We start from the raw sequence: 20,135 nt of genomic DNA on the forward strand, positions 1-20,135 counted from the left end.
ATGGACATTTTTCTTAATTTGTTGAATTTCCCCTTGAAAGATCATAATCAGTATATTGGGGGGGGGGAAAAAACAAATGAATGCATTAGTAAACGACATGTATTTTGAAAACACAATTCAGACATAAACAATTGATGTCTATGAATTGATTGTTTTCTTGAAATGAGGATTACTTGGCCTTGGCGGAGGTCTGCATTTTATCAGATGATAATATACATTCCTCCATTCCTTTTTTATCTTAAGTGAAATCATTCATATGCATTCTAGCATCTTGTAGGAGAAGAAGTAAGCGTCACGTCCAAGGTCCAACACGAATCACAAACACGAAAAAAGAAAAAATGCCCTCATTTGAAAACCCCGATGATCCACATTGTACTCACAGTATAGTCGTGGATGGAGAAAGGTTGAACAAAAATGTAATGACTTTAGCAGGAAATCCAGAAGCTTATGTTGTTGATGTTGGTCACTTAATAAGCCGGATACCATTGAAGATGAATCTCCTGGACCTAAAGCTCAGCTGGGGGGCCAGCTTCCTGTCCATAATTGAAAAGGAAGGAGGGGTAGGGTGACCTCCTGCACATGGAGGTATAGACCAAGTGGATGTATGCAGGAACTTGAAAATGGTTCCGGATCTTCCCCAAGCATAGCTGATCACGTCATGTACGAAGAAACCCGATATTTATATGCAAGCTATTTTCAAAAGTTAATTTTATAATGTGTCTTGATCGGTCACTAACTTTGTGTCAAATATGCTGGGAAATTAAATCATTTAATTCTTCCATCCAAAAAAAAATAATGTTATTACTGTACTTTGCTGTTATTTTGTTTTTACTATTTGTAGGTCTTGTACAGTATGATGTTGAATGTATGTACATACAGTATATTATGAAATCCCAATAAAACTACATGAAAAAAACATACAGCCAGTTTGAAGCAAAATGCTTTTTATTTTATATATAATAATAATTTAAATAAATAACTCATAACTCAAAATTACAGTCCTTTCTGGTACTATTAAAAAAACTGTTTTTAATCAAATTAAAATTTGATTCATTTTAATGCATTATAATTATTATTAACCCTTTATTTGACAAGGACCCATATTTGGCAATTACTATTTTGGTAATTATTTTTTGTGTTCAAATGAACTCCCACATGAAAAACAATCATAGAAATGAAAAATGTCCCATGAAATTTTTTGAAATACTCTTCTTTAATCTGTTTTCCTAATTTTCTGGTCAGTTCAACTTCAGCGGCCCACCGAGCGTCTATGTAAAAATCTTACGACTACTTTAATTTATTAACCACAATAGCCAATCTATAACCTTACATTGACAACAACAATATGACTATTTGACCAGACATTTGAACACATATTTATTCATCGTTTTTTTCTTTTTTTGCTCTTGACATGTTACGAGAAGAAAAGATAAAAGTGACATTAAGACATGGCCAAAGTGAAAAAAAAAAAAAAGATCCATGATCACCCTGCAAGACTCGTTATTAATATTTATATTCTCATTCGTGGTGTAATACAGTGGACAGAAAAGACCACGAAGAGACCCCACACACACATATCATTATTTATATACAAGACAGAGCCAGAAGGGAGGGTTCATTACAAAGATTGGGAGTGACAATAAACTTTACAGAAGTATTTGTGGAGGCAGGCGGAGAAAGAGGAAGGAGGTGGAGGGCCTAAATGTGGATCCGCATGCTTGGATCCAGCTCTAAGAAGCAGCTCGACATAGACAAACCTTACAGTCAGTGCACAGAAATGGATAGTTTTGTCAGATGATGTCACCACCACTAAACGTTAATAATCCCTTCATTATAAACCTATGCTCTTAGGGTGGATTTACACAGCGTGGTTCAAGTGACACAATTTTATATTTTGGGGTTATATATTTTTTTTACCTTTTTTTTTTTTTTTTTTTTTTACAGTTACATTTTTAATGTTGAGTAAAAACATAAAAGACGATGTGAAGAAATAAACTGGATTTATAGAGCGTAATTACTGTCGTTTCATGTGTTGATGCGTGCCTTTAAGGGGCGTAGCCGGCAAGTAACTTCAGGAGATGGAGTCGGTTGATCTGTGTGTGAGTATCTGGACGTGAGTTGTGGTCTACAGCAGCACCTTGCGAGTGTTCTCATTTTGCATTTGCGTGTTTGACTGTTTTTTTCCGTTCAATAAAGGGCTGCACGTCTGTGACTGTGGCTCTCCTCGCAGTACCTTAAAGGCAGTTTAAGCGATTTAATAAGAAGAACAACACTTTGTCATTTTTGTTGAAACTGTCAAAATGACTTTGAAAATGATTTTTGAGACACCACCACACCCGAGGGAAAAAAAAACCCCACTAATTTATTTCGAATTCACTCTAGTAGCGGAGTAGCTGAAGCTTGCCTCGTACCTCAAATTTTGGCTTGTAACACTTAACACATTTAAAATAAATAAATACCAAGCAATGGCTGATAACTAAAAAAAACTCCTAAGTTGGGGCACACCTATGTAAGTCAAGGTACCACTTCAATTACTTACTGTAATGCCTTCGCATGTGGGAAAGGAGAGCCAAAGTGTCTGATGCACTTTTCAGCCATTTCTTGAGCACCAGGAGAATGGTAAAACACAAAAATCCCAGGACACTCGCACAGGAGCTGCTGTAGACCACAGCTCACGCAACCCCACCAGGCCCCGCATCTAAAAGGCACATGTACTGTATCTAACACAGACACTCAAACATTCTGTCCATTTAATGCCTTTTTTTTATGTTCAATTACACTTAGTGTGTGGTATATTTACAGTTTAAACTATTATTATAATAGAGGTGATTGTTTAAAAAACATTGGGGGGTGGGGGTGGGGGGGGTTCAGTTACTAGTGGTTTTAGGTTATGTATTGCTGTTTACTTGTTTTGTCACTATGGGATACGTGTCACTCGAAATGTCCATAGACATAAGGTGGAAATACTGTTAGATTGAGCACTTGGACCTGCAGTGTAAATCCAGCCTAAGGTGCTGTAAATGTGTATGATTCTACGAAAATAAATCGGGTATTGCATTCTAAAACCTCACAAGGTCATAAATAAAGCTTTGCGTTCATCCCCTATATGTAATAATAATAAACATTTTGCCCTTAAAGAAAGAAAAGAGTGTACTGAGATGACCCAATACATGTCAGAAATGTCATTCTTAAGTAAAATTGTAATACTATACAGTTTCCATTTCCATTTCCAGGATTTTCCATTCAGGCTGCATGGCTAAACAGGTTGGCTGGCCTGTAGAATGCAAAACTAAAGACTAAATGGTTGGTAGACCATGTCTTTAGAAAATCTTTTCACCTTCATTTTACTATTTCAATTGTCATTCTGTTTTTGGGGGATCATCTCAGTGCAGCATAGACCAGTGATTCCTAACAACGTGCCCCGGAAAACAATCCAAATTAGCTTAATTGGTGCCAAAAATGACCAGACTTCCAAATGAGTAATAACATTTGTAAAGTGAGATGAGAGCGTCATTATTTCAGTATGCTAGATCATCACTGTCGGGTGGTAACCTTGTACGTCCAAATATGTTCAATTTAATATTTTTCCCACAAATCAATACTTTTGGTCTGTACCGATGCGGTCTGTTATTTTATTTATTTATTTGTTTTTGCATTATTCACCAATTTAAAGTGTGGAAAATAGCTTGAGCAAAAATGTATTAACTCCCTTGAATGCTCAACTGCCTTAAGTATTGTGAAACACAGCCTATTTCCTCAGTCTGGGGGAGCTGTGTGGCATTATGTCGCCTCAAGATTGATAGCCAGGATAATTCTTTAGATAATAAAAAGTGAAAATAGATTAAATACATTGGTGTAAGCCTGTTTTAATAGAAATAGATGGCTGTAATCCTTCAGTGCAGAAGGTACTGGTCAGCCACAAAGGTAAGTGCATGCAGATTCATTGCCACCTGTTCCACTGCTTAATCAGCTGATTGTTTGTGTTTTTTTTGGGGGGGTTTTTTTTTGGGGGGGGAGATGCGAGGATTCCACCCGACACCAACGATATAATCTTTGTGGCCTTTTTGTTTGGTGGATGTAAAATTATGTGCCTTGACTCAATAAAGCCCAGAAAAACAGTAATCGACGCATTAAAACAACTACAAACCATCCCCTTATAAGTTAATTGTCAAGCGTTAGAACAGCTACAAAGTAAACAAATTGACTTATTGTTTACAAATGATACCAAGATATACCGAGGATGTCACAGGCTAGCACAACATATGACTATATGAGGATATTCACTTGTATATGTCATTTCTATAACCAAAATTAATAGCACTCAGGCTTAGCCTACAACATAGAAGCTGAGGAAAAGAAGGTGAAGGAAGAGGGAGGCACTAGCAGCTGGGCGGAATTTGCCTTTTTATGATCGCATGAGAATTTAGTGCGAATTTAAACCACCCGACCAAAAAATAAATTAAAAAATAAAGAAGGTGAATTCTGGAAGGTGCAAAACAATGAGAAACAAACAGAAAACACTCAATGCTACTATCGGAATGCAGGTCATACCTCACATTAAATATTTTCCATAAATATTATTATTAACATAAAAGTAATTTAAATGTTACGGCTTGACATAAATTCAGAGAGGGAAGGTCACGACGTCTTATTTTCACAAAATTCATAAACAATCTACCAATTGGACCTACTTTTTGTATCCAATACTACAAAATTCCCATTAGGACAGGCTCCCGCATTACAAGTACATTTTATTGTATTCCGCTACTAGTGACGATAATAAGTCAAAGATATACAAAGCAGCATTTTTTCCGGTGCATTAAAGACAGGATAGATAAAATTCACATCGAATGACCCTTATTTGACTCTAAATATGACGTATGTATGTAGGAATGGAAAAAGCAGGAGCGACTGGACTGAAAGAACTCTCAGTTTTTGTGTGGAGATTCTCAATGTGTAGATTTAAAAGTAGGGTGCACACACTGATTTTGAACATATTCAGCAGCGGGTACACACACAACAATCGGGCCACGTTTGATCATTTTTCCTCTGTTGTAATTGAAGTCAGTAAAGGCCAGAATGTCAGATGTCTCTGAAAGATTATCCTGAATGATTATCCTGTGGCGGAGGCTGGGTTAGAAATGATTTTTTTTTTCCCCTCCACCATGACCTGCTTAGAAAATGGTCCCTGCTGTGTTGGTCATCTGGAGTACAACACACATTATAAGAACAGTAAGCACCCGTGGTGATTATCAGTTCAGATCATTATGTGAGTACAGTACCCTGATTTTAAAAAATGCAAGAGACACCACACATGACGAGGACAAAAATCACCACGTGTGTTCTTATAGTGTGTGGCGTGATCGACATGACCAACACAGCACACCACATGCATCAAAAAATATCCGACAATCGCTATTATAAATATTGACCAGGTTTCACATTTCCGACTGCCGGCCCTGACTATTTTCCAGACCAGATCGGGGAGGAAAAATCACTCTAAACACACCACTGATAATTGCTCAGAATAATATTTTAGACATTTTATAATCGGGATTATTGAAAACAAACAAACAAACGAAAAAACAAAGCTTTGGTAATGCAACAACTCAACAAGGACGATAAAGTGCCGTGCAACAAAATTGGTCGGTAGTTCCATCACAAGTAACTAAAAGCATAAAGCAACAGAAAATAATGTTACTCTGTGATAATATGCACAAGGGATTATCTTTTTCTTCCCCCTCTTTTCAAGGCCAGGGTGTTGTCTTGCTCGACTTTGGCGGGGAACACATCAACATTCATGATACCATAATTGAGCCGTTTGTCCCAACTTCCACCGCAAATGAAAAGTCGTTGGAGCATTTATTCAATATGCTTGATATCCAGTTTAAGGTCCATGTACTACTACGCACTTTGTCCTCACTATTAAGACAATTCAGTGCACTAGACTAGTAGAACGACACTCTTAATAGTAACTTTTTTTTTCAACTACTGCGTAAAATTTCTGCACACTAGTAGGACAACTAAGTGTTAATAGTCAGCCGCATCTGGGCTACAAGTACTACTAGTCAAGCCCTAGTTATTAATTGGTAGAATTTGATAATGTCACTAGTAGTAGTAGTACAATTCAGCGCACTAGTAGAACAACTGTGTCTAACTAGTAAAAAAAAAATGTCCAGTACTAGTGGGACTTTTGGCCTACTGGTATAGACCTTAAGAATAAATACTCAAACAATTTTATGTAAAGTAGTAGAATGACTAGGGCGCACTAGTAGAACGATTGTATCTTACTAGCAAAGTTGTTTCCACAAACTGTATGACGTGTCTGCACACCAGTAGGACAACTTTGGCATACTAGTAGGACAACATCATGTTACTAGTGAGTCAAAAACTATTAGTGGGCATTTTGGTGGTACTTCTAGAGGCCAGGAGGCTATTTGTGTGTGACACATTCCTTCGGGTTGGGCCAAGAAATATTCGTGCAGCACATGTGCTACTGCAGGAGTTTACGAGTACAGTTTAATTGCGTAGCCTACTAGTAAGCCCATAGTGGCATTAGTAGTGGAAACATATTACTAGTAAGACACAGTTATTCCACTAGTGCACCCCAGTCATTCTACTAGAGCACATTCTACTAGAAGCCTCCTGGACCCCACTAGTAGGACCAAAATTCCCACTAGCAGTTTTCCCTCACTAGTAACATGGAGTTGTCCTCCTAGCATGCCAACATTGTCCTTCCTACTAGTGAGGACAAAGAGCGTACTAGTAAATCAACCGTAAGATGGATATCAAGGATATCGAATAATTGCTCAAACATTTCATTTTAAACATCATGTATTCGGTATCTTTGATACTAATAGTTGGCCAAAATTGGCACTAGTAGCCGAAATGTTTTTACAATGTCAGGCAGTCGTTCTACAAGTGCTCTGAATAGTCATACTCCCCGGGACAGAGCGTACTGGTACACGGATTAAGGATATCAAATAAATGCTCAAACGGGTTTCCATAGCCACATGCTACTTTTACATGTACCGTGATACCTCCGAAGCGAACCGGATACAAAACGATAGAATAGGCAGACTAGCGCTATCGTGCAGAGGAGCCCCACCACCCCCACCACCACCACCACCACCATCGGGTGGCACTGTGTACAAAAATAACACACGCAATGGATTAGCCTGCTTGCTAATATTAAAGAAGAGCTAACTACTTGTATATGACTATACACAGTGGTGTCAACATGCAGGTTTGTAAGAGGGATGGCATGTTATATATATTTAGAAGGTTATTTCAGTGGTTTATGGATGTTTAAAATGGAGAGTTGGTGGCGTTTAGATTGTTGTATTGTGGGTGTTGTGTTGGCCATTTTCAAAGACGCCTGTGAAGAATCTCAAATCCTCTGGGCGACCAGCGCCAACTGGACTGACTTTCGTCTGGACAGTTTGGACCTGTGGGAGTAAAAAAAAAAAAATTAAAAATAAATCATCAATACAGTCACAATGACAATGCACATTTTATTGACGTAAGTAGGAAGATTTTCCATGCGAACAGAAAGACGGTCATTTTGGTTTGGATGAATTCCAAGTCTTCCCACTAGGGAATTCGCCCAAATGAGCCCCAATCTAAACCACGAATTCTAGACGGATGGATGACACTAAATTGCGCAAGTTTTTGGTTTTTTGTGCCAATGTTACTTAATGTGGGTGGAGCATGGTGTCACAGTTGGATGATCATTTTTGAGGATTCACAATACTGGAAAAAGGGGGCATGTTCTTGAAAAAAAAATAGCCCTTGACACCTGTTCACCCAATGAACACAAAATTAGGTGGACATGTTAACCATGATAAGGCCCATGCCTGAAATTTTAGTAGTCAGCCATTTTGGTTTGGAGCAGCCATTATGCACTCTGTTGCACTCCCTGGCAAGTTAGAATAAAAACTGCCCCTGGCACTAGTTTCTCTGATCGCTATGACATTTGGTGGGTATTTCGATCATGAAAAGAAACATGAAAAAGTCAAAAGGACCCATGCATGAAATGGTACAGGAAGTCGGCCATTTTGGTTTGAAGCAGCGATTACGCACTCAGTCACCCTCAGGAAAGTTTTTAAAAATTAGCCCGCAACACTAGTTTGTTTGAGCAACATGAAATTGGGTGGCCACATCTTTCATAACCGGATGCACAAAAAAATCCCGAAATTTAAACAGAAAGTCGGCCATTTTCGTTTGAAGAAGCCATTACACACACGGTTGCACCCAATGTGTCATAGTCCATGCCCTGCAGTTCCTCTTTTGGAGCTTGACACAGTGAAAAGTATGAAGGAGAAAAAAAAAAAAAAAACCTACGCCCAAATGAGTCCTAATCATAAGTATTTATCTTAGACAGATTGGCTGTGCAGAATTGCTTATCCTTTTTTGCCTATGCCATCTAATTTCATTCGACTTGATGCCAACTTCTAACACTCACCGGATGGTACCCGCCAGTAGAGGATTGAAGGCATAAAGCCAGTCGTGCATCTCTTTGTCATTGTTGGCCTGAAGCAGTATCCCACGATGCTCGGTGCACACAGAAAACGTGTTTGGAGTCTACAGACATAGAAAAAGAGCCCAAGTCACTCGTGACACTCATTTCATAAGGAATCTCTTGGATCCTTTTGGCTCGTACCCGCAGCAAGGTCTGCTTGTCTTCGCTGTATTCCACCTTGGCCGACGATAGGTTGATGACGGCTCGCTCGACGCTGTCCCTCTCGCTACGATACAGATAAACGTAGGGTCGGCGCACCACTACGTAGCGTTTTACCCAGCCGCTGGCGTGGGGCTCCAGAAAATGCAGGTAGCCCTTCTTGGACACAATTGGGCTGTACATACAGTAACATGTGGTCAGTCAGCAAAGCCTTCAAAACACTATCATAAGCACAGACCTGCACCCTATATTCTATTTGCTCCATGAAATTGTATTAACTTATTCACGACAGCCTATTATTTTGTAGCGTTTCTCTTGGCTGCACTGCTTCTAGTATGTGTATGTAGATGTAACATTTTTCTTGTCCAATCCCATTTCAGCCTTTTATGTGTTACCATGTCAATCTACTCTGCCCAGGGCCTTCAGAATCAGTAATACTGGCCAATGTAACTATTAGTAATGGAACTGTTTCTTTAATCAATCAGATTTTAAATTAGTCTTCACAGGGCCGACCAGCTGGCCAAAAATAATGTCAACATTTAGGCATTTTTCTATCCTCTTACTGGTCGGTCGGATGAAAAACTTCATAAACAGCATCTTTGGTGGGTATGATTTGTTTTTGTCATGTTAATAGCTAAATATTGATTCTGATGTTCTCCAGATGATGTACATGGCACAGTCACATGCTGTTATGTTGTGTTTTTGTATAGTTTTGATGGTTTCTATGATAATGACATGATAATGGTGATAGGTGAGGTGGATTACTGGCATTACCAGACAACTAGCAACCCTTTATTGCTCAGTGAGTGTTTTTTTTTTCAATGTCCATCCATCTATCCATTTTCTGAGCCGCTTCTCCTCACTAGGGTCGCGGGCGTGCTGGAGCCTATCCCAGCTGTCATCGGGCAGGAGGCGGGGTACACCCTGAACTGGTTGCCAGCCAATCGCAGGGCACATAGGAACAAACAACCATTCGCACTCACAGTCATGCCTACGGGCAATTTAGAGTCTCCAATTCATGCATGTTTTGGGATGTGGGAGGAAACCGGAGTGCCCGGCGAAAACCCACGCAGGCACGGGGAGAACATGCAAACTCCACACAGGCGGGGCCGGGGATTGAACCCGGGTCCTCAGAACTGTAAGGCTGACGCTCTAACCAGTCGGCCACCGTGCCGCCTTTTTCAATGTCTTTATGTCTCAAAAGTGTTCTCTGTCTGTTGTGTGTTGAATTGAATACTTGTTAAAGCACAAACAATGTGTGTGTGCAATCATCCCGACCTGACTCGTAGTTCCTGTATGTCTGGAACAAAGCTGCAGCCTTTGAGAGCTTTTTTTCTGTCCACTGGGCTGAACGGGTCCAGATCAGGGGTGGATGCTCCCGAACCGGGCTCAGCGTGTCTACGACATAAATGACAATTATTGCAACAAAGTGAAGCGTGTGCATACAAATCACAAAGGAGGCTTTCTGAGATATGAATTTATCCATCCAGCAAGTTTCTGTAGCGCTTGTCTTCATTAGGGTGGCGGGTGAGCTGGAGCCTATCCCAGCTGACTTTGGGGCATGAGGCGGCGTACACGCTGGACTGGTCGCCAGCCAATAGTGGGGCACATATAGTCAAACAATGATTCACACCTGAGGACAACTGAGAGTTTTTATTCAACCTAACATGCATGTTCTTGGAATATGAGAGGAAGCCGGAATTTGAGCCCAAACATAAAATGTGTGATTTCACACCATTTTTTCAATTTAAAGAGGACAACAACAACTAAACACATATATCCCTGGCATCACGTCAAAACCTCTTTTGTTGTCCAAATTTGGTCAATTTCATATTTTTACACAAATTGATACTATTGGTCAGTCTCCACGTGGGTCTGTCATTCTTATTATTCCCCAATCTAAAGTGTTGAAAATGACTTCTTGATGATGCTATGTTGATGGCTCAACAAACTGCATTTTTTTGGGGGGGGGGGGGTGTCCTGAAAGGTGATGGTTTTGGAGATACAGGGAAGAGTTTTAATATACTGTAATTTCAAAATCAACGTTACCCTTAAAATTAATAGTTTACAGATTATTAGATTTTGAAAAAAATGACTGAAAATGCACTTCAACGTGCACATACGGCGAAGAAGAAATTTAGCTCTTCCTTGACAAAGCCTATCTCTCTCAGTGGAAATGCACCACTTCAACATAATTCTTTGGACCAATTGCTGTACTCCTTTCTTATTTGTACAGGGCTTTGGCAGCATCTGGCAGCATCTTGGGGATATCATCAAGAACACTGAAGCCGCGAACAGGAATAGCCTGGGAAGAAATCAAATAGGTGAATTTGTGAAGAGTAAACAGTGAATATGTGGGGATTACAGCGGACCCCTGTTATTCGCAGGGGATAGGGACGGAGTGAAAATCTGCCAAGAATTGATGCCCCCTGATAAAAAGGTTTGTCATCACCTTAAGATGCTGTAAGATTGTGGAAAACACTACTTCAGTCTCAACACAACTCCTCAACTCACTTCAACATCCTTCCTTGACACCAAGATGCCGCCAGATAGTGCCAAAGCAATACTATTATTGCTTTCGCCTGAGCACAAAATATAAGGAATAGGGGAGTTTCTCAGCGAGCAACTGCGACTCGGTTCCCCCCCCCCAAAAAAAATCTGCGAATAGGCAAAATTCCAAATGTGATTATGTAGAGTTTCAGTATACTGTCAGCTGCATACAAATAAAGCAAAATTAGTTGAAATTTTATTAAAACTGCTGTCAATAATACGAGCTAAATTTAAAAAATGTAAAAATAAAATAAAATAACAGTATTTTCCAGAAAAAGGACATTATCAGCTTTTCTGTACCACACAAACTCTCAAATAAATGTGTAATTTGGCACCACTTTTCAATCTAAATTGAACAATACAAAAAAAAACACAAAAAAAAACCTATAAACGGATGTAATATTGATTAGTAAGAGTCCCACACCTGATGTCATAGTGTCCTTCGATCAGGGAAGGGCAGGTGGAGGACGGCGTGAGCGTGCTCAGCGTGGAAATGGACGCCTCCCTCATTAGCGACACCGATATCTCGGAGAGCTTCGGAGACACACGGACACGCATGGAGAGAAATGCACACGCGGGACGACACGGCACATATGCAAACACACACCATAGCACACACGCCAGCGTTCAAGAATTGGTCAATTTGTAGCATCGTATTGTCTCGCTTGACTAAGAGCCCCTTAGGTGCTGTTAAAATAGCCATGCAGGAGTAACATGGAAAGTTAGTAAGAAGCGAAGCACGTCCCTAGGAATTTGTATAAGGAGTTATTAAATTATGTGTGACTTCAGAAGACAGGCTTAAATTGAAATTAATACTAGCGTAAGCAAATAAAAGTGTATGACATGAATGGAGACATATTTTTTCCTGACAATTTAAAAGGTGTAATAAATAGTTTCACATGCATTAAATAGAATGTGAGGAATTAAATAGCTTTTGCGCTTTTTTTTTTTTTACTTCAGTTCAAGGGACATTGTACTGCTTCTTCTGGTGTGCGTGCTTTGGCCACCTGGGAGCAGTACAATACGGATATGCATGGAGTTAGGAAAAATTCTGCAGTAAGTCGCAGTAATATTAGTTTCTATTTGCAGAGGATAAAGAATATATATATGCCTGTGAGAATTGTTATATTATGTGTGTACATGTGTTGCGCCACCCGTTTGTGTTCAAATATCTGTTGCTTCCAGGGTTGTTACACTGCGAGACCAATGCTATTTGACCGTCTATGGTGTTTTGCATTGTGTGTTAGCATTAAGCTAACTAGCGACAAAGTTATGTGGTTGTTTTAAATACACAACATGCAATTATCTTTGTTTTATGTTTAGTTTAACAGTAGATTTCAGCTGGTTTATGGCAATAAACAGCTTGAAGCCTCTTTTTTTGATGAAGTATTTACTATTTGCCAAACTGCTGCTTGTTGTGCAGTTGAGTTCACTGCCATCACACAGTGCTCATATCTCAAATAATGTGTTCGCAATTCAAAGCAAAAAAAATCAGTCAACAGATTTTGCGTATCTTGAAAAAGTCGGGTCACTCATATCTCAAAGCACCACTGTAAGTGCTGCTTATCAGAAGGTAACACCGTTGGCCAACATTAATGTGTGTGTCTGGCAAAACCCACTGCAGCTCTGCTTACCTTTTGGCTGTGACATAATAGCAGGGGGGTGTGGGTGTTTCTGCATGATAGTGTGTATTTAGTTGAAAGTGGCTCTGGAGCTTCTCCCTGCCTGGGTGGCCAATCATGGACAGAGAAACTTGCTTAGGGCAGTTATTATGTAAATATGCCAAACTGTGATGTCACATTTAGGCTAAATCGAGAAGCTGTCGCTCACTGATACATTTTTAGAAATATTCAGACAACATAGTATTTACCTATCTTTATTTAATTTTACTCTTGATGGATAGGCAGCCACTATTTGTATACGAGCTATTAAAAAGTCACTTTTCCATAATATGTCCCATTAAGTTTTTATCTGATGCTCTAGAATGTCACATATGGTCCTTCGTCTAATAATATGAATAGAACGCAGTGACAAGGTGAGTAAAAAAAATAAAAGATATTGAGAGATGATTGAAAAAAAAAAAAAAAAAAGATAGAAAATAATTTGTGATGAATCAGTACTAAGTGGATCTAATGGAGAGCAGGGCTTGGTCACTGAAGGTTTCCAAGGGAATTACGGGCCGGATTAAAAGGTTTGGGCAGGGGCTCACCTTGCTCTCACTGGCACTGCTGCTCACCTGGCTGTAGTCCCTGTTGAAGGTGTGCATCAGCAGACGCAGACACTGGGGGTGGTGGATTTGGGTAAATTATATTAAATGTCTAAAAAGAAGACTGATGAGATGAGTTCCAGAGGCCTCACCTTGGCAGCCAGCTCCCTCTGCCTCTGGTTGGGGCTGTCCAGTGCTGGGCTCCTTGCGGGACTCTGGCTAAGGACTGGACTCTTGGCAAAATCGCCGATGTCACCGCCCTTGTAGAGAGCATCCTGGCCGGCAAGCAGTGTGGCCTCCAGCTTCTCCCTCAGGAGCAAGTAATGCCGGGTCTTCTCCACCTGAAAAAGAACACATAGTAGATGCAGATCAACAATTTGTGGTGTTGCGTAAGGCTTGGCTTTTGACTTTACGTTATTGTGCATTTATACATCACATCATTTCATTAATGAACATTGGGTAGTTCCGTATCACTTAAGTGGGCATTTCAGTTGGCACATTGCATTAAAACTAAATAAACTGGCTATTATTTTGATAGAAGCTCCACAACGACAAAGTGAAGAAATGATATTCGGCATTCCACAAGGATGCATTCTCAACCCTCTGTTATTTACCTTTAAAGCCTGCATTTGTATGAATTTATTCAAGATTGTTAACTTGCCACTTGTAGATTTCTCAAAATATTTATTTGATTTTTTTAGTTTGCGAACTCAAGTCAAAGAAAAATCATGCAATTATTTTCACATTTCATAACAGTTTCCTGGTTTCATGATAAAAGCTCTCTTGCATTGTTTGACCAATCTATACAAACGATCTGTCTAATGCGAATTCTGAATACAGCTTCTGGTACCATGTCAACCAGGGGTAGAGCCAAGGCTACTCGGTGTCGCCCACCTAGCCACTTTGTTGTTGTATTTAATGATTTTTCTGACCTCTCTAGGGACTATTTTTCCACAAAGGTGACTAGCAACAAATCTAGCTATAGCAACAGTATATAGCTTTATCTTTATGTGGTGTTACTGGAGACTTCTGGAGAGAGCAGCGAGAGCAGGAGATGTTTATTGTTCCAAGTACTGGTATAGACTGCAGATGAAGGGCGTTTGTGTGACTCTACTTCTGGTTACCTACATTAAAAATCCCAAAACATACACAAATGTCGAATCTTGATTACAAAACATAATCTAGAGAAGAAGAGGGTACTTCATTGTATAAAGGAGAATGAACTATTACAGTGCACTGTTCATATGTCTGTCTCACAGATAACGCTGGGTGCTGACTCTGAAGTTTTGCGCAGACGCAATATAATATCAATATTGAACATGTTTAACATTCACAATTGTCAGTACCAACCATTTCGGAGTTAGTTGTGAAGGAAAAAGGAAAAACACACGCCCCACCACAATGGCTCAGGATAATCTTTCAGAGATACGCGACTATCGGGGCTTTGCTGACTTTAATCGCAAGGGAGGGAAAATGCGCAACTTTGTTCACGATTGTCGGTAAGTGTGTACTCCCATTATCCCACCTCCTGAAGTAAGCTGAGTTTCTCCAACTCCCACTGGTGGTCCAAAATGAGGCTGTCACTGCGAGGCCTCCACCCGGCCAGGTTCTCCTCTCCTCGGACGTACGCCACTGAGGTGTCCAGCACTCGTCTGCGACGCCGCTGCATGCCTGAAGTTGAAATTTAATACTTTAAAATAAGAAAAAATACGAATGACTTTTGAATTTGTGGTTGAAATACGCATTCTCTTACCTGGACTCCCGTTGTCAGCCACATAGCAGAGTGTCACCTTGTAGACTCCGGTGACACGGTTACTGAAAGAGGATGATTATATATGTAATTTAACAACAAATTCCATTCAAAAACAGGCAAGTCAGACAATTGTGAGGATTCTCAACCTCTCTGAAGGCCTGAGGCAGCCTGTACTGAAGAGGTTTCGGATGGAACGAGATGCGGGAAGCTTGGTGTCGCGGGAGTAAAACACCATGCAAAAATCTTTGGTGATGACTGTCGGTTGAGTGCAGTTCTCCATCTGGTTAAAAGATACACAACACCAATAAAACTCATCCAACTATCCATTTTCTACAGCATTTTTTCTCATTAGGGTGGTGGGTGATAAGTATTACCTCCAGGTAGGCTGAGAGGGTGATGTAGATCTTCTCTCCATACGGGGTAACTCTATTCAGGAGTAGGGAGTTGTGCATGGAGCTGTCCCATGCTGCCTCAAATCGGTAGAAAGTTCTGATGTTAATAAAAAAAAAAAAAAAGCGCTGTTAGGATTTCGTGTAAATGTTTTTGAAAGAGGAAATGAGTCTGCCACTTGGAAAAGAAATGGTAAGCAATCAGTAAGACTGATAAAGATATACCTATGATCAATTCCCAAGGAGACGCTGCCATTCGGGAAGAAAGAAATAGGAAATGAAACATTAAAGGGCAAAATTAAATTAATGCAAAAAAAAGAAGCATAGACGTAGGTTAAGAAATAGAGGCAAATATTAGATAAAATGTTAGTTGACAACAGTATAATACAGAAGTTCCTCCGTTTACGATGGAGTTTTGTTCCGAACACGCTGTACCGCAACAACTGACGCTAACACAGTAGTAAAGTGATAATTACAGTAAGATTTGCATGAAAAACAATATAAATATAAAATAGGTGGTAACTGAGAGTGCCATTTGTTCTGTGTTACGACGCATTCTAACGCCGCTGAGCAAACAAGTTCATTACGTACCGATAGTAACCTCGACATGTCGTATGTCAGGACTGTCGTAAACCGAGGACCCCCCTGAAGGTACAGTGCAACTAGGAATATTCATAGCGCTTCACGTTTGCCACATTTCTTTATGTTATAATGGCACATCAGAGGTGCTGCAAAGAGGAATGGGCAGAACTGACCAAATAAGTATGCCAAGCTTGTGCCATTGTATTTAAAAAGACTTGAGGATATAATTTCTGCCAGTATATGTGATTCCTTTTCTTCTTTTTTTTTAAAAGGGGTGTTGTGTGTAGAACTTGGAGGGGAAAAAAACCAATTAATTTCAGAGTAAGGCTGTAATATAACAAACTGTGGAAGTAATGAAGCGCTGTGAACACTTTCTACATACACTCACATTATTATATATTCTATACAAAATAGGTTTACTGGTAAGAAAAATGCATACTTGTCATCATGTTTTGGCCAGAAATATCCGGAAGACAGGATGTTCAATGAGAGGATGTTGGGGTCTATGATGGTCTCATCAGCCTCCGGAGTGTTTCGGATGCGACCTGGTTTTGAATAAATACAAAATAAGATTATTAAGATTGTTAATTGCAGGGGGGAAAAATGTAATCCTTGAGATGACATTTCTCTGGACACTCACCAATAACCAGCTCCTTTACCTCCTTCCATTCAATGTCGTTTCCGCTTTCATGAGCGATGGTGACTGTGATCCTCCTCTGAATACCCTGCAGGGTCGGGAAAAAGACAACTTGATTATGCTGATGGAAAAACTTGATATCAGCCCTGTCCACAATAGATTGTAATGCAGAATTACAGAATCTTTCAATCAAGGCCAAATTTAGATAAGGAAACAAAGATTACACATACATGCAAGAGTGTGGTACCCCCTCTGGTTTGCATACCTTAGCCTGATGGTGGCAGTTGCAAGACACAAGTAGAGTTGATTGATGAGGTCAAGAAGAAGTAGCAAACTAAACTAAAGCCTCATTTTTTTCCACGGAGCAGAGAGAATATATGCCTGCTATTACTGTTGTGTGTTATATGATGTGTTACTTGTGTTAAAGTAACCATTGCTTTATGGTTTAAAATGACCGCAATAGTGGTGGTAATTTACATTAGCTTGTCTATGGCATTCCCCATTGCACTGTATGTCATAATTTAGCAGTGTCGCCAAGATTACTTTGAAAATATAGTTGGTTACAATTAGTGTAAGTAGTGTAACTATTTCAATTAATTTCTTGAAGTACTATAACTAGTTACATTTGATTACATTTTAATTTAATACATTCAACAGGACCCATGAATCTTTCCTCCCAAAAAATAAAAAGGTTAATTAAAACTATACATAATTATTTTTTAGTTAACCCCATATTTGTTATTTACTCAAATAATAAGCTGATTAAACATGAAATGTTAATTTAAAAATGTGTTTGTTGCATTATATGTGTACAGCACGTGGAAAACATGATAAAACGTTGACTTAATGTCAAATAAGCACAATAGCACTTCATAACAACCCATAATAGGTGATGACATTGCTTCATTAAGAAAAAAAAGTCCAAAATTCTAAAACTGAAAACTTTTTAAAAGTCAATGTTCTGTTATGTGTTCAAAGGTTAAACAATACATTATGAGTGTAACCTGGTGCAACCTTTGCAAAATCTCAAACTCATAGTCAACTCAAACTTCAAGATCATTACCAAGTCGAATAAGTCTTGCGCAGAATGGCACATGACCAGAGAGAGCCAATCACAACCGTTGGCCTTAGAAGGAGGAAGTTGATGAAAAATACTACATGATAAATGAGAGCTTTTGTGGTGTTTTTTTCAGATGTAACAAATTGTAATGATTGAAATTTCCAAACGCAACTGCAATGTAATTATACATCCTCTCCCAGTTATGTCACGGATTAAAACTACGTACATTTTGTAATTCAATTATGTAATGTCGTTAAATATAATTTGTTACTTCTTAACACTGGCATTAAGATAGCAGATTTACATTTGTCAAATGATAATGGCAGGGGTGCTGTGTTGAAAGTACATTGAATGAACATTTATGGTGACAAATGAAAAGCTTGAAGCCAGACCACTTAGCCTCTCATTTGGAGAACAATAGCTATCTGCCTGTTAAAGAGACGCTAAGAATATACAAGAACGTGTCGCTCCTGGAATCGTGAAAATACGAAAATAAGCAGCATCCTTGCTTAAACCACAGAGGTAAAAGCTAGGGAAAAAAGGTGTGGCTTATAGTTCAACCTTTATCATAGCTTTCTTGTTCAATAGCTTTATTTGACTACTGGATTTTATTTAAAAGAAAATGTATTTTCCCCTTTCCATGACTATAACATGATGTGTTCAGACCTGATGCAGGAGGTACGTGCCGTGGCAGGGCATCCCGCCTCGGTGGTCGACAACAGCTGGGATGTAGCTAGAGACAGGAAGACAACCAACACATGGAAAAGTTAATGTTCGACTTCACGCATAACAAACCACTCCGTTTTTTAATCTGGCCCACCGAACATTTGTATTATGGAGAGTCTTGTAATATTTGTTGCCTTAATTTAGCCATTTTTTTCCCTTAAAATTGGTCAATTAAAATGTATTTATTAATTTTATTTGTTGTTTATTTTTCTTATTCTAAAAAATAAGTAATTTATTTGTACTAAAAAAGAAAAATATTGGTAGAACATACAATTTTGCATACACATTTAATAATTGTAAATAATTGGTTAATTCATTATAGTTGTAAAATAATTGGTTATTTCATTTTAATTACATTAATGATACATAATACACTTAAAACATGAGAATCCATTATTTTTCATTATTTAAAATAGCAATTTTTATAAACTGTACACATTTAATATTTTCAATTGTTAAATAATTGATTAATTAATAATTGAATACAATTTAAAAAATGAGAATCAATTATTATTGTATTACTAAAATAAGCAATTTTACATATACAGTACATGTATGTATTATTTATAAAGTAATTGGGTTGGTTAATTAAATACAAGTAAATTAATTATGAATAATAACATTACTAAATTAATCTTTTTATTCTGTATTCTTTTTATTATTTATTATTCAAATTCAGTATTTTACATACACATTTTAACTTATTTCTTTTTTCTTTCTACATCATCATCAAAGACCTGGCCCATCTGTTCGTTTGCCCACCCCTGAGTTAGGGAGACTAGATTCCATGGATCCTGAAGGAATTCTGCTATTCAATCGCAGCAGAAACAAGTGTTAAATACAGCCAACAAGGAAAATAAAAATGGTATGTGAATATGTTGTATAAAAGAAGTGAATTGTAAAAACAAGATCATATCTTCTGGGAGAATGTGATGGAAATCAAACTCACTCTCCGCTGGCTTCCAGCTCACAGATCTCAAAGAAGGCCATGAGGTCATATTTGGAGTGACAAGGTCCGGCGGCAGAGCGGGTCAGAGTGCTGAGTTTGGTGGCTGGCACTGAAACAGAAAAGACATATCGGTAGTCCTAATAGGCTCTTTTTTTCCCCACCTCCGTAAATGATGACATGACATTAAAAAGATATAACTAGAGAGAGTTGGAGAAAAAGATTTACTGAGATCTTAGTTATAATCCAAAATTATGTTTGATTTAAAAACAGTAATTTTCACCCAAGCCACTACAAGAGTAGATGACAGAATACTGATGACGTCTATCAGCTTATGACACATCTTGCTATATTTTACAACATTGTTTTTTTTTTGTATTTAGGGACATTCCCACGCTGGATCACTTGGTAGTGCTCAAAAATGCTGTAGCGGTAGTGGTCTATTTTACCTACGGATGGGCTGGCCCATATATGGACAGCGCGCAGGTCGAAGAGAAAGGAGAAAGCATGCGGGGTTGGAAGGAGGCGGAGAAGGCCGGACAAGCATTTAGGCTTTTTTGTAATGCTTTTTTTTTTTTTGTAATGTAATTGTGAATTATAGCTTTA

At 38.8% G+C, this 20,135-nt stretch overlaps 1 protein-coding gene across 7 annotated transcripts in view; it reads right to left on the minus strand.

The window, feature by feature from the left end:
• Window positions 1–3,996: 3,996 nt before the first annotated feature.
• Window positions 3,997–20,135, minus strand: part of kif1ab (kinesin family member 1Ab) — a 53,209-nt gene continuing 37,070 nt past the window's right edge. For 4 of the 7 annotated variants that reach the window (XM_061797318.1, XM_061797320.1, XM_061797316.1 and 1 more), the window contains 15 exons: window positions 19,533–19,641; window positions 18,524–18,590; window positions 16,801–16,885; window positions 16,600–16,705; window positions 15,564–15,678; window positions 15,336–15,469; window positions 15,190–15,251; window positions 14,962–15,107; window positions 13,589–13,777; window positions 13,440–13,511; window positions 11,655–11,764; window positions 9,959–10,078; window positions 8,663–8,855; window positions 8,465–8,583; window positions 3,997–7,448 (listed from right to left, as the gene is read on the minus strand). In XM_061797318.1, the coding sequence (XP_061653302.1) occupies window positions 7,391–7,448; window positions 8,465–8,583; window positions 8,663–8,855; window positions 9,959–10,078; window positions 11,655–11,764; window positions 13,440–13,511; window positions 13,589–13,777; window positions 14,962–15,107; window positions 15,190–15,251; window positions 15,336–15,469; window positions 15,564–15,678; window positions 16,600–16,705; window positions 16,801–16,885; window positions 18,524–18,590; window positions 19,533–19,641 (1,685 nt within the window). In that variant the 3' untranslated portion in view covers window positions 3,997–7,390. Of the gene's footprint in view, window positions 7,449–8,464; window positions 8,584–8,662; window positions 8,856–9,958; window positions 10,079–11,654; window positions 11,765–13,439; window positions 13,512–13,588; window positions 13,778–14,961; window positions 15,108–15,189; window positions 15,252–15,335; window positions 15,470–15,563; window positions 15,679–15,803; window positions 15,828–16,599; window positions 16,706–16,800; window positions 16,886–18,523; window positions 18,591–19,532; window positions 19,642–20,135 lie in introns of all 7 variants that reach the window. The other 3 variants (XM_061797317.1, XM_061797315.1, XM_061797313.1) reach the window with 1 other exon arrangement.

This window comes from Phyllopteryx taeniolatus, chromosome 14, assembly GCF_024500385.1.
Source record: "Phyllopteryx taeniolatus isolate TA_2022b chromosome 14, UOR_Ptae_1.2, whole genome shotgun sequence".
NCBI classification, from domain to species: domain Eukaryota; kingdom Metazoa; phylum Chordata; class Actinopteri; order Syngnathiformes; family Syngnathidae; genus Phyllopteryx; species Phyllopteryx taeniolatus.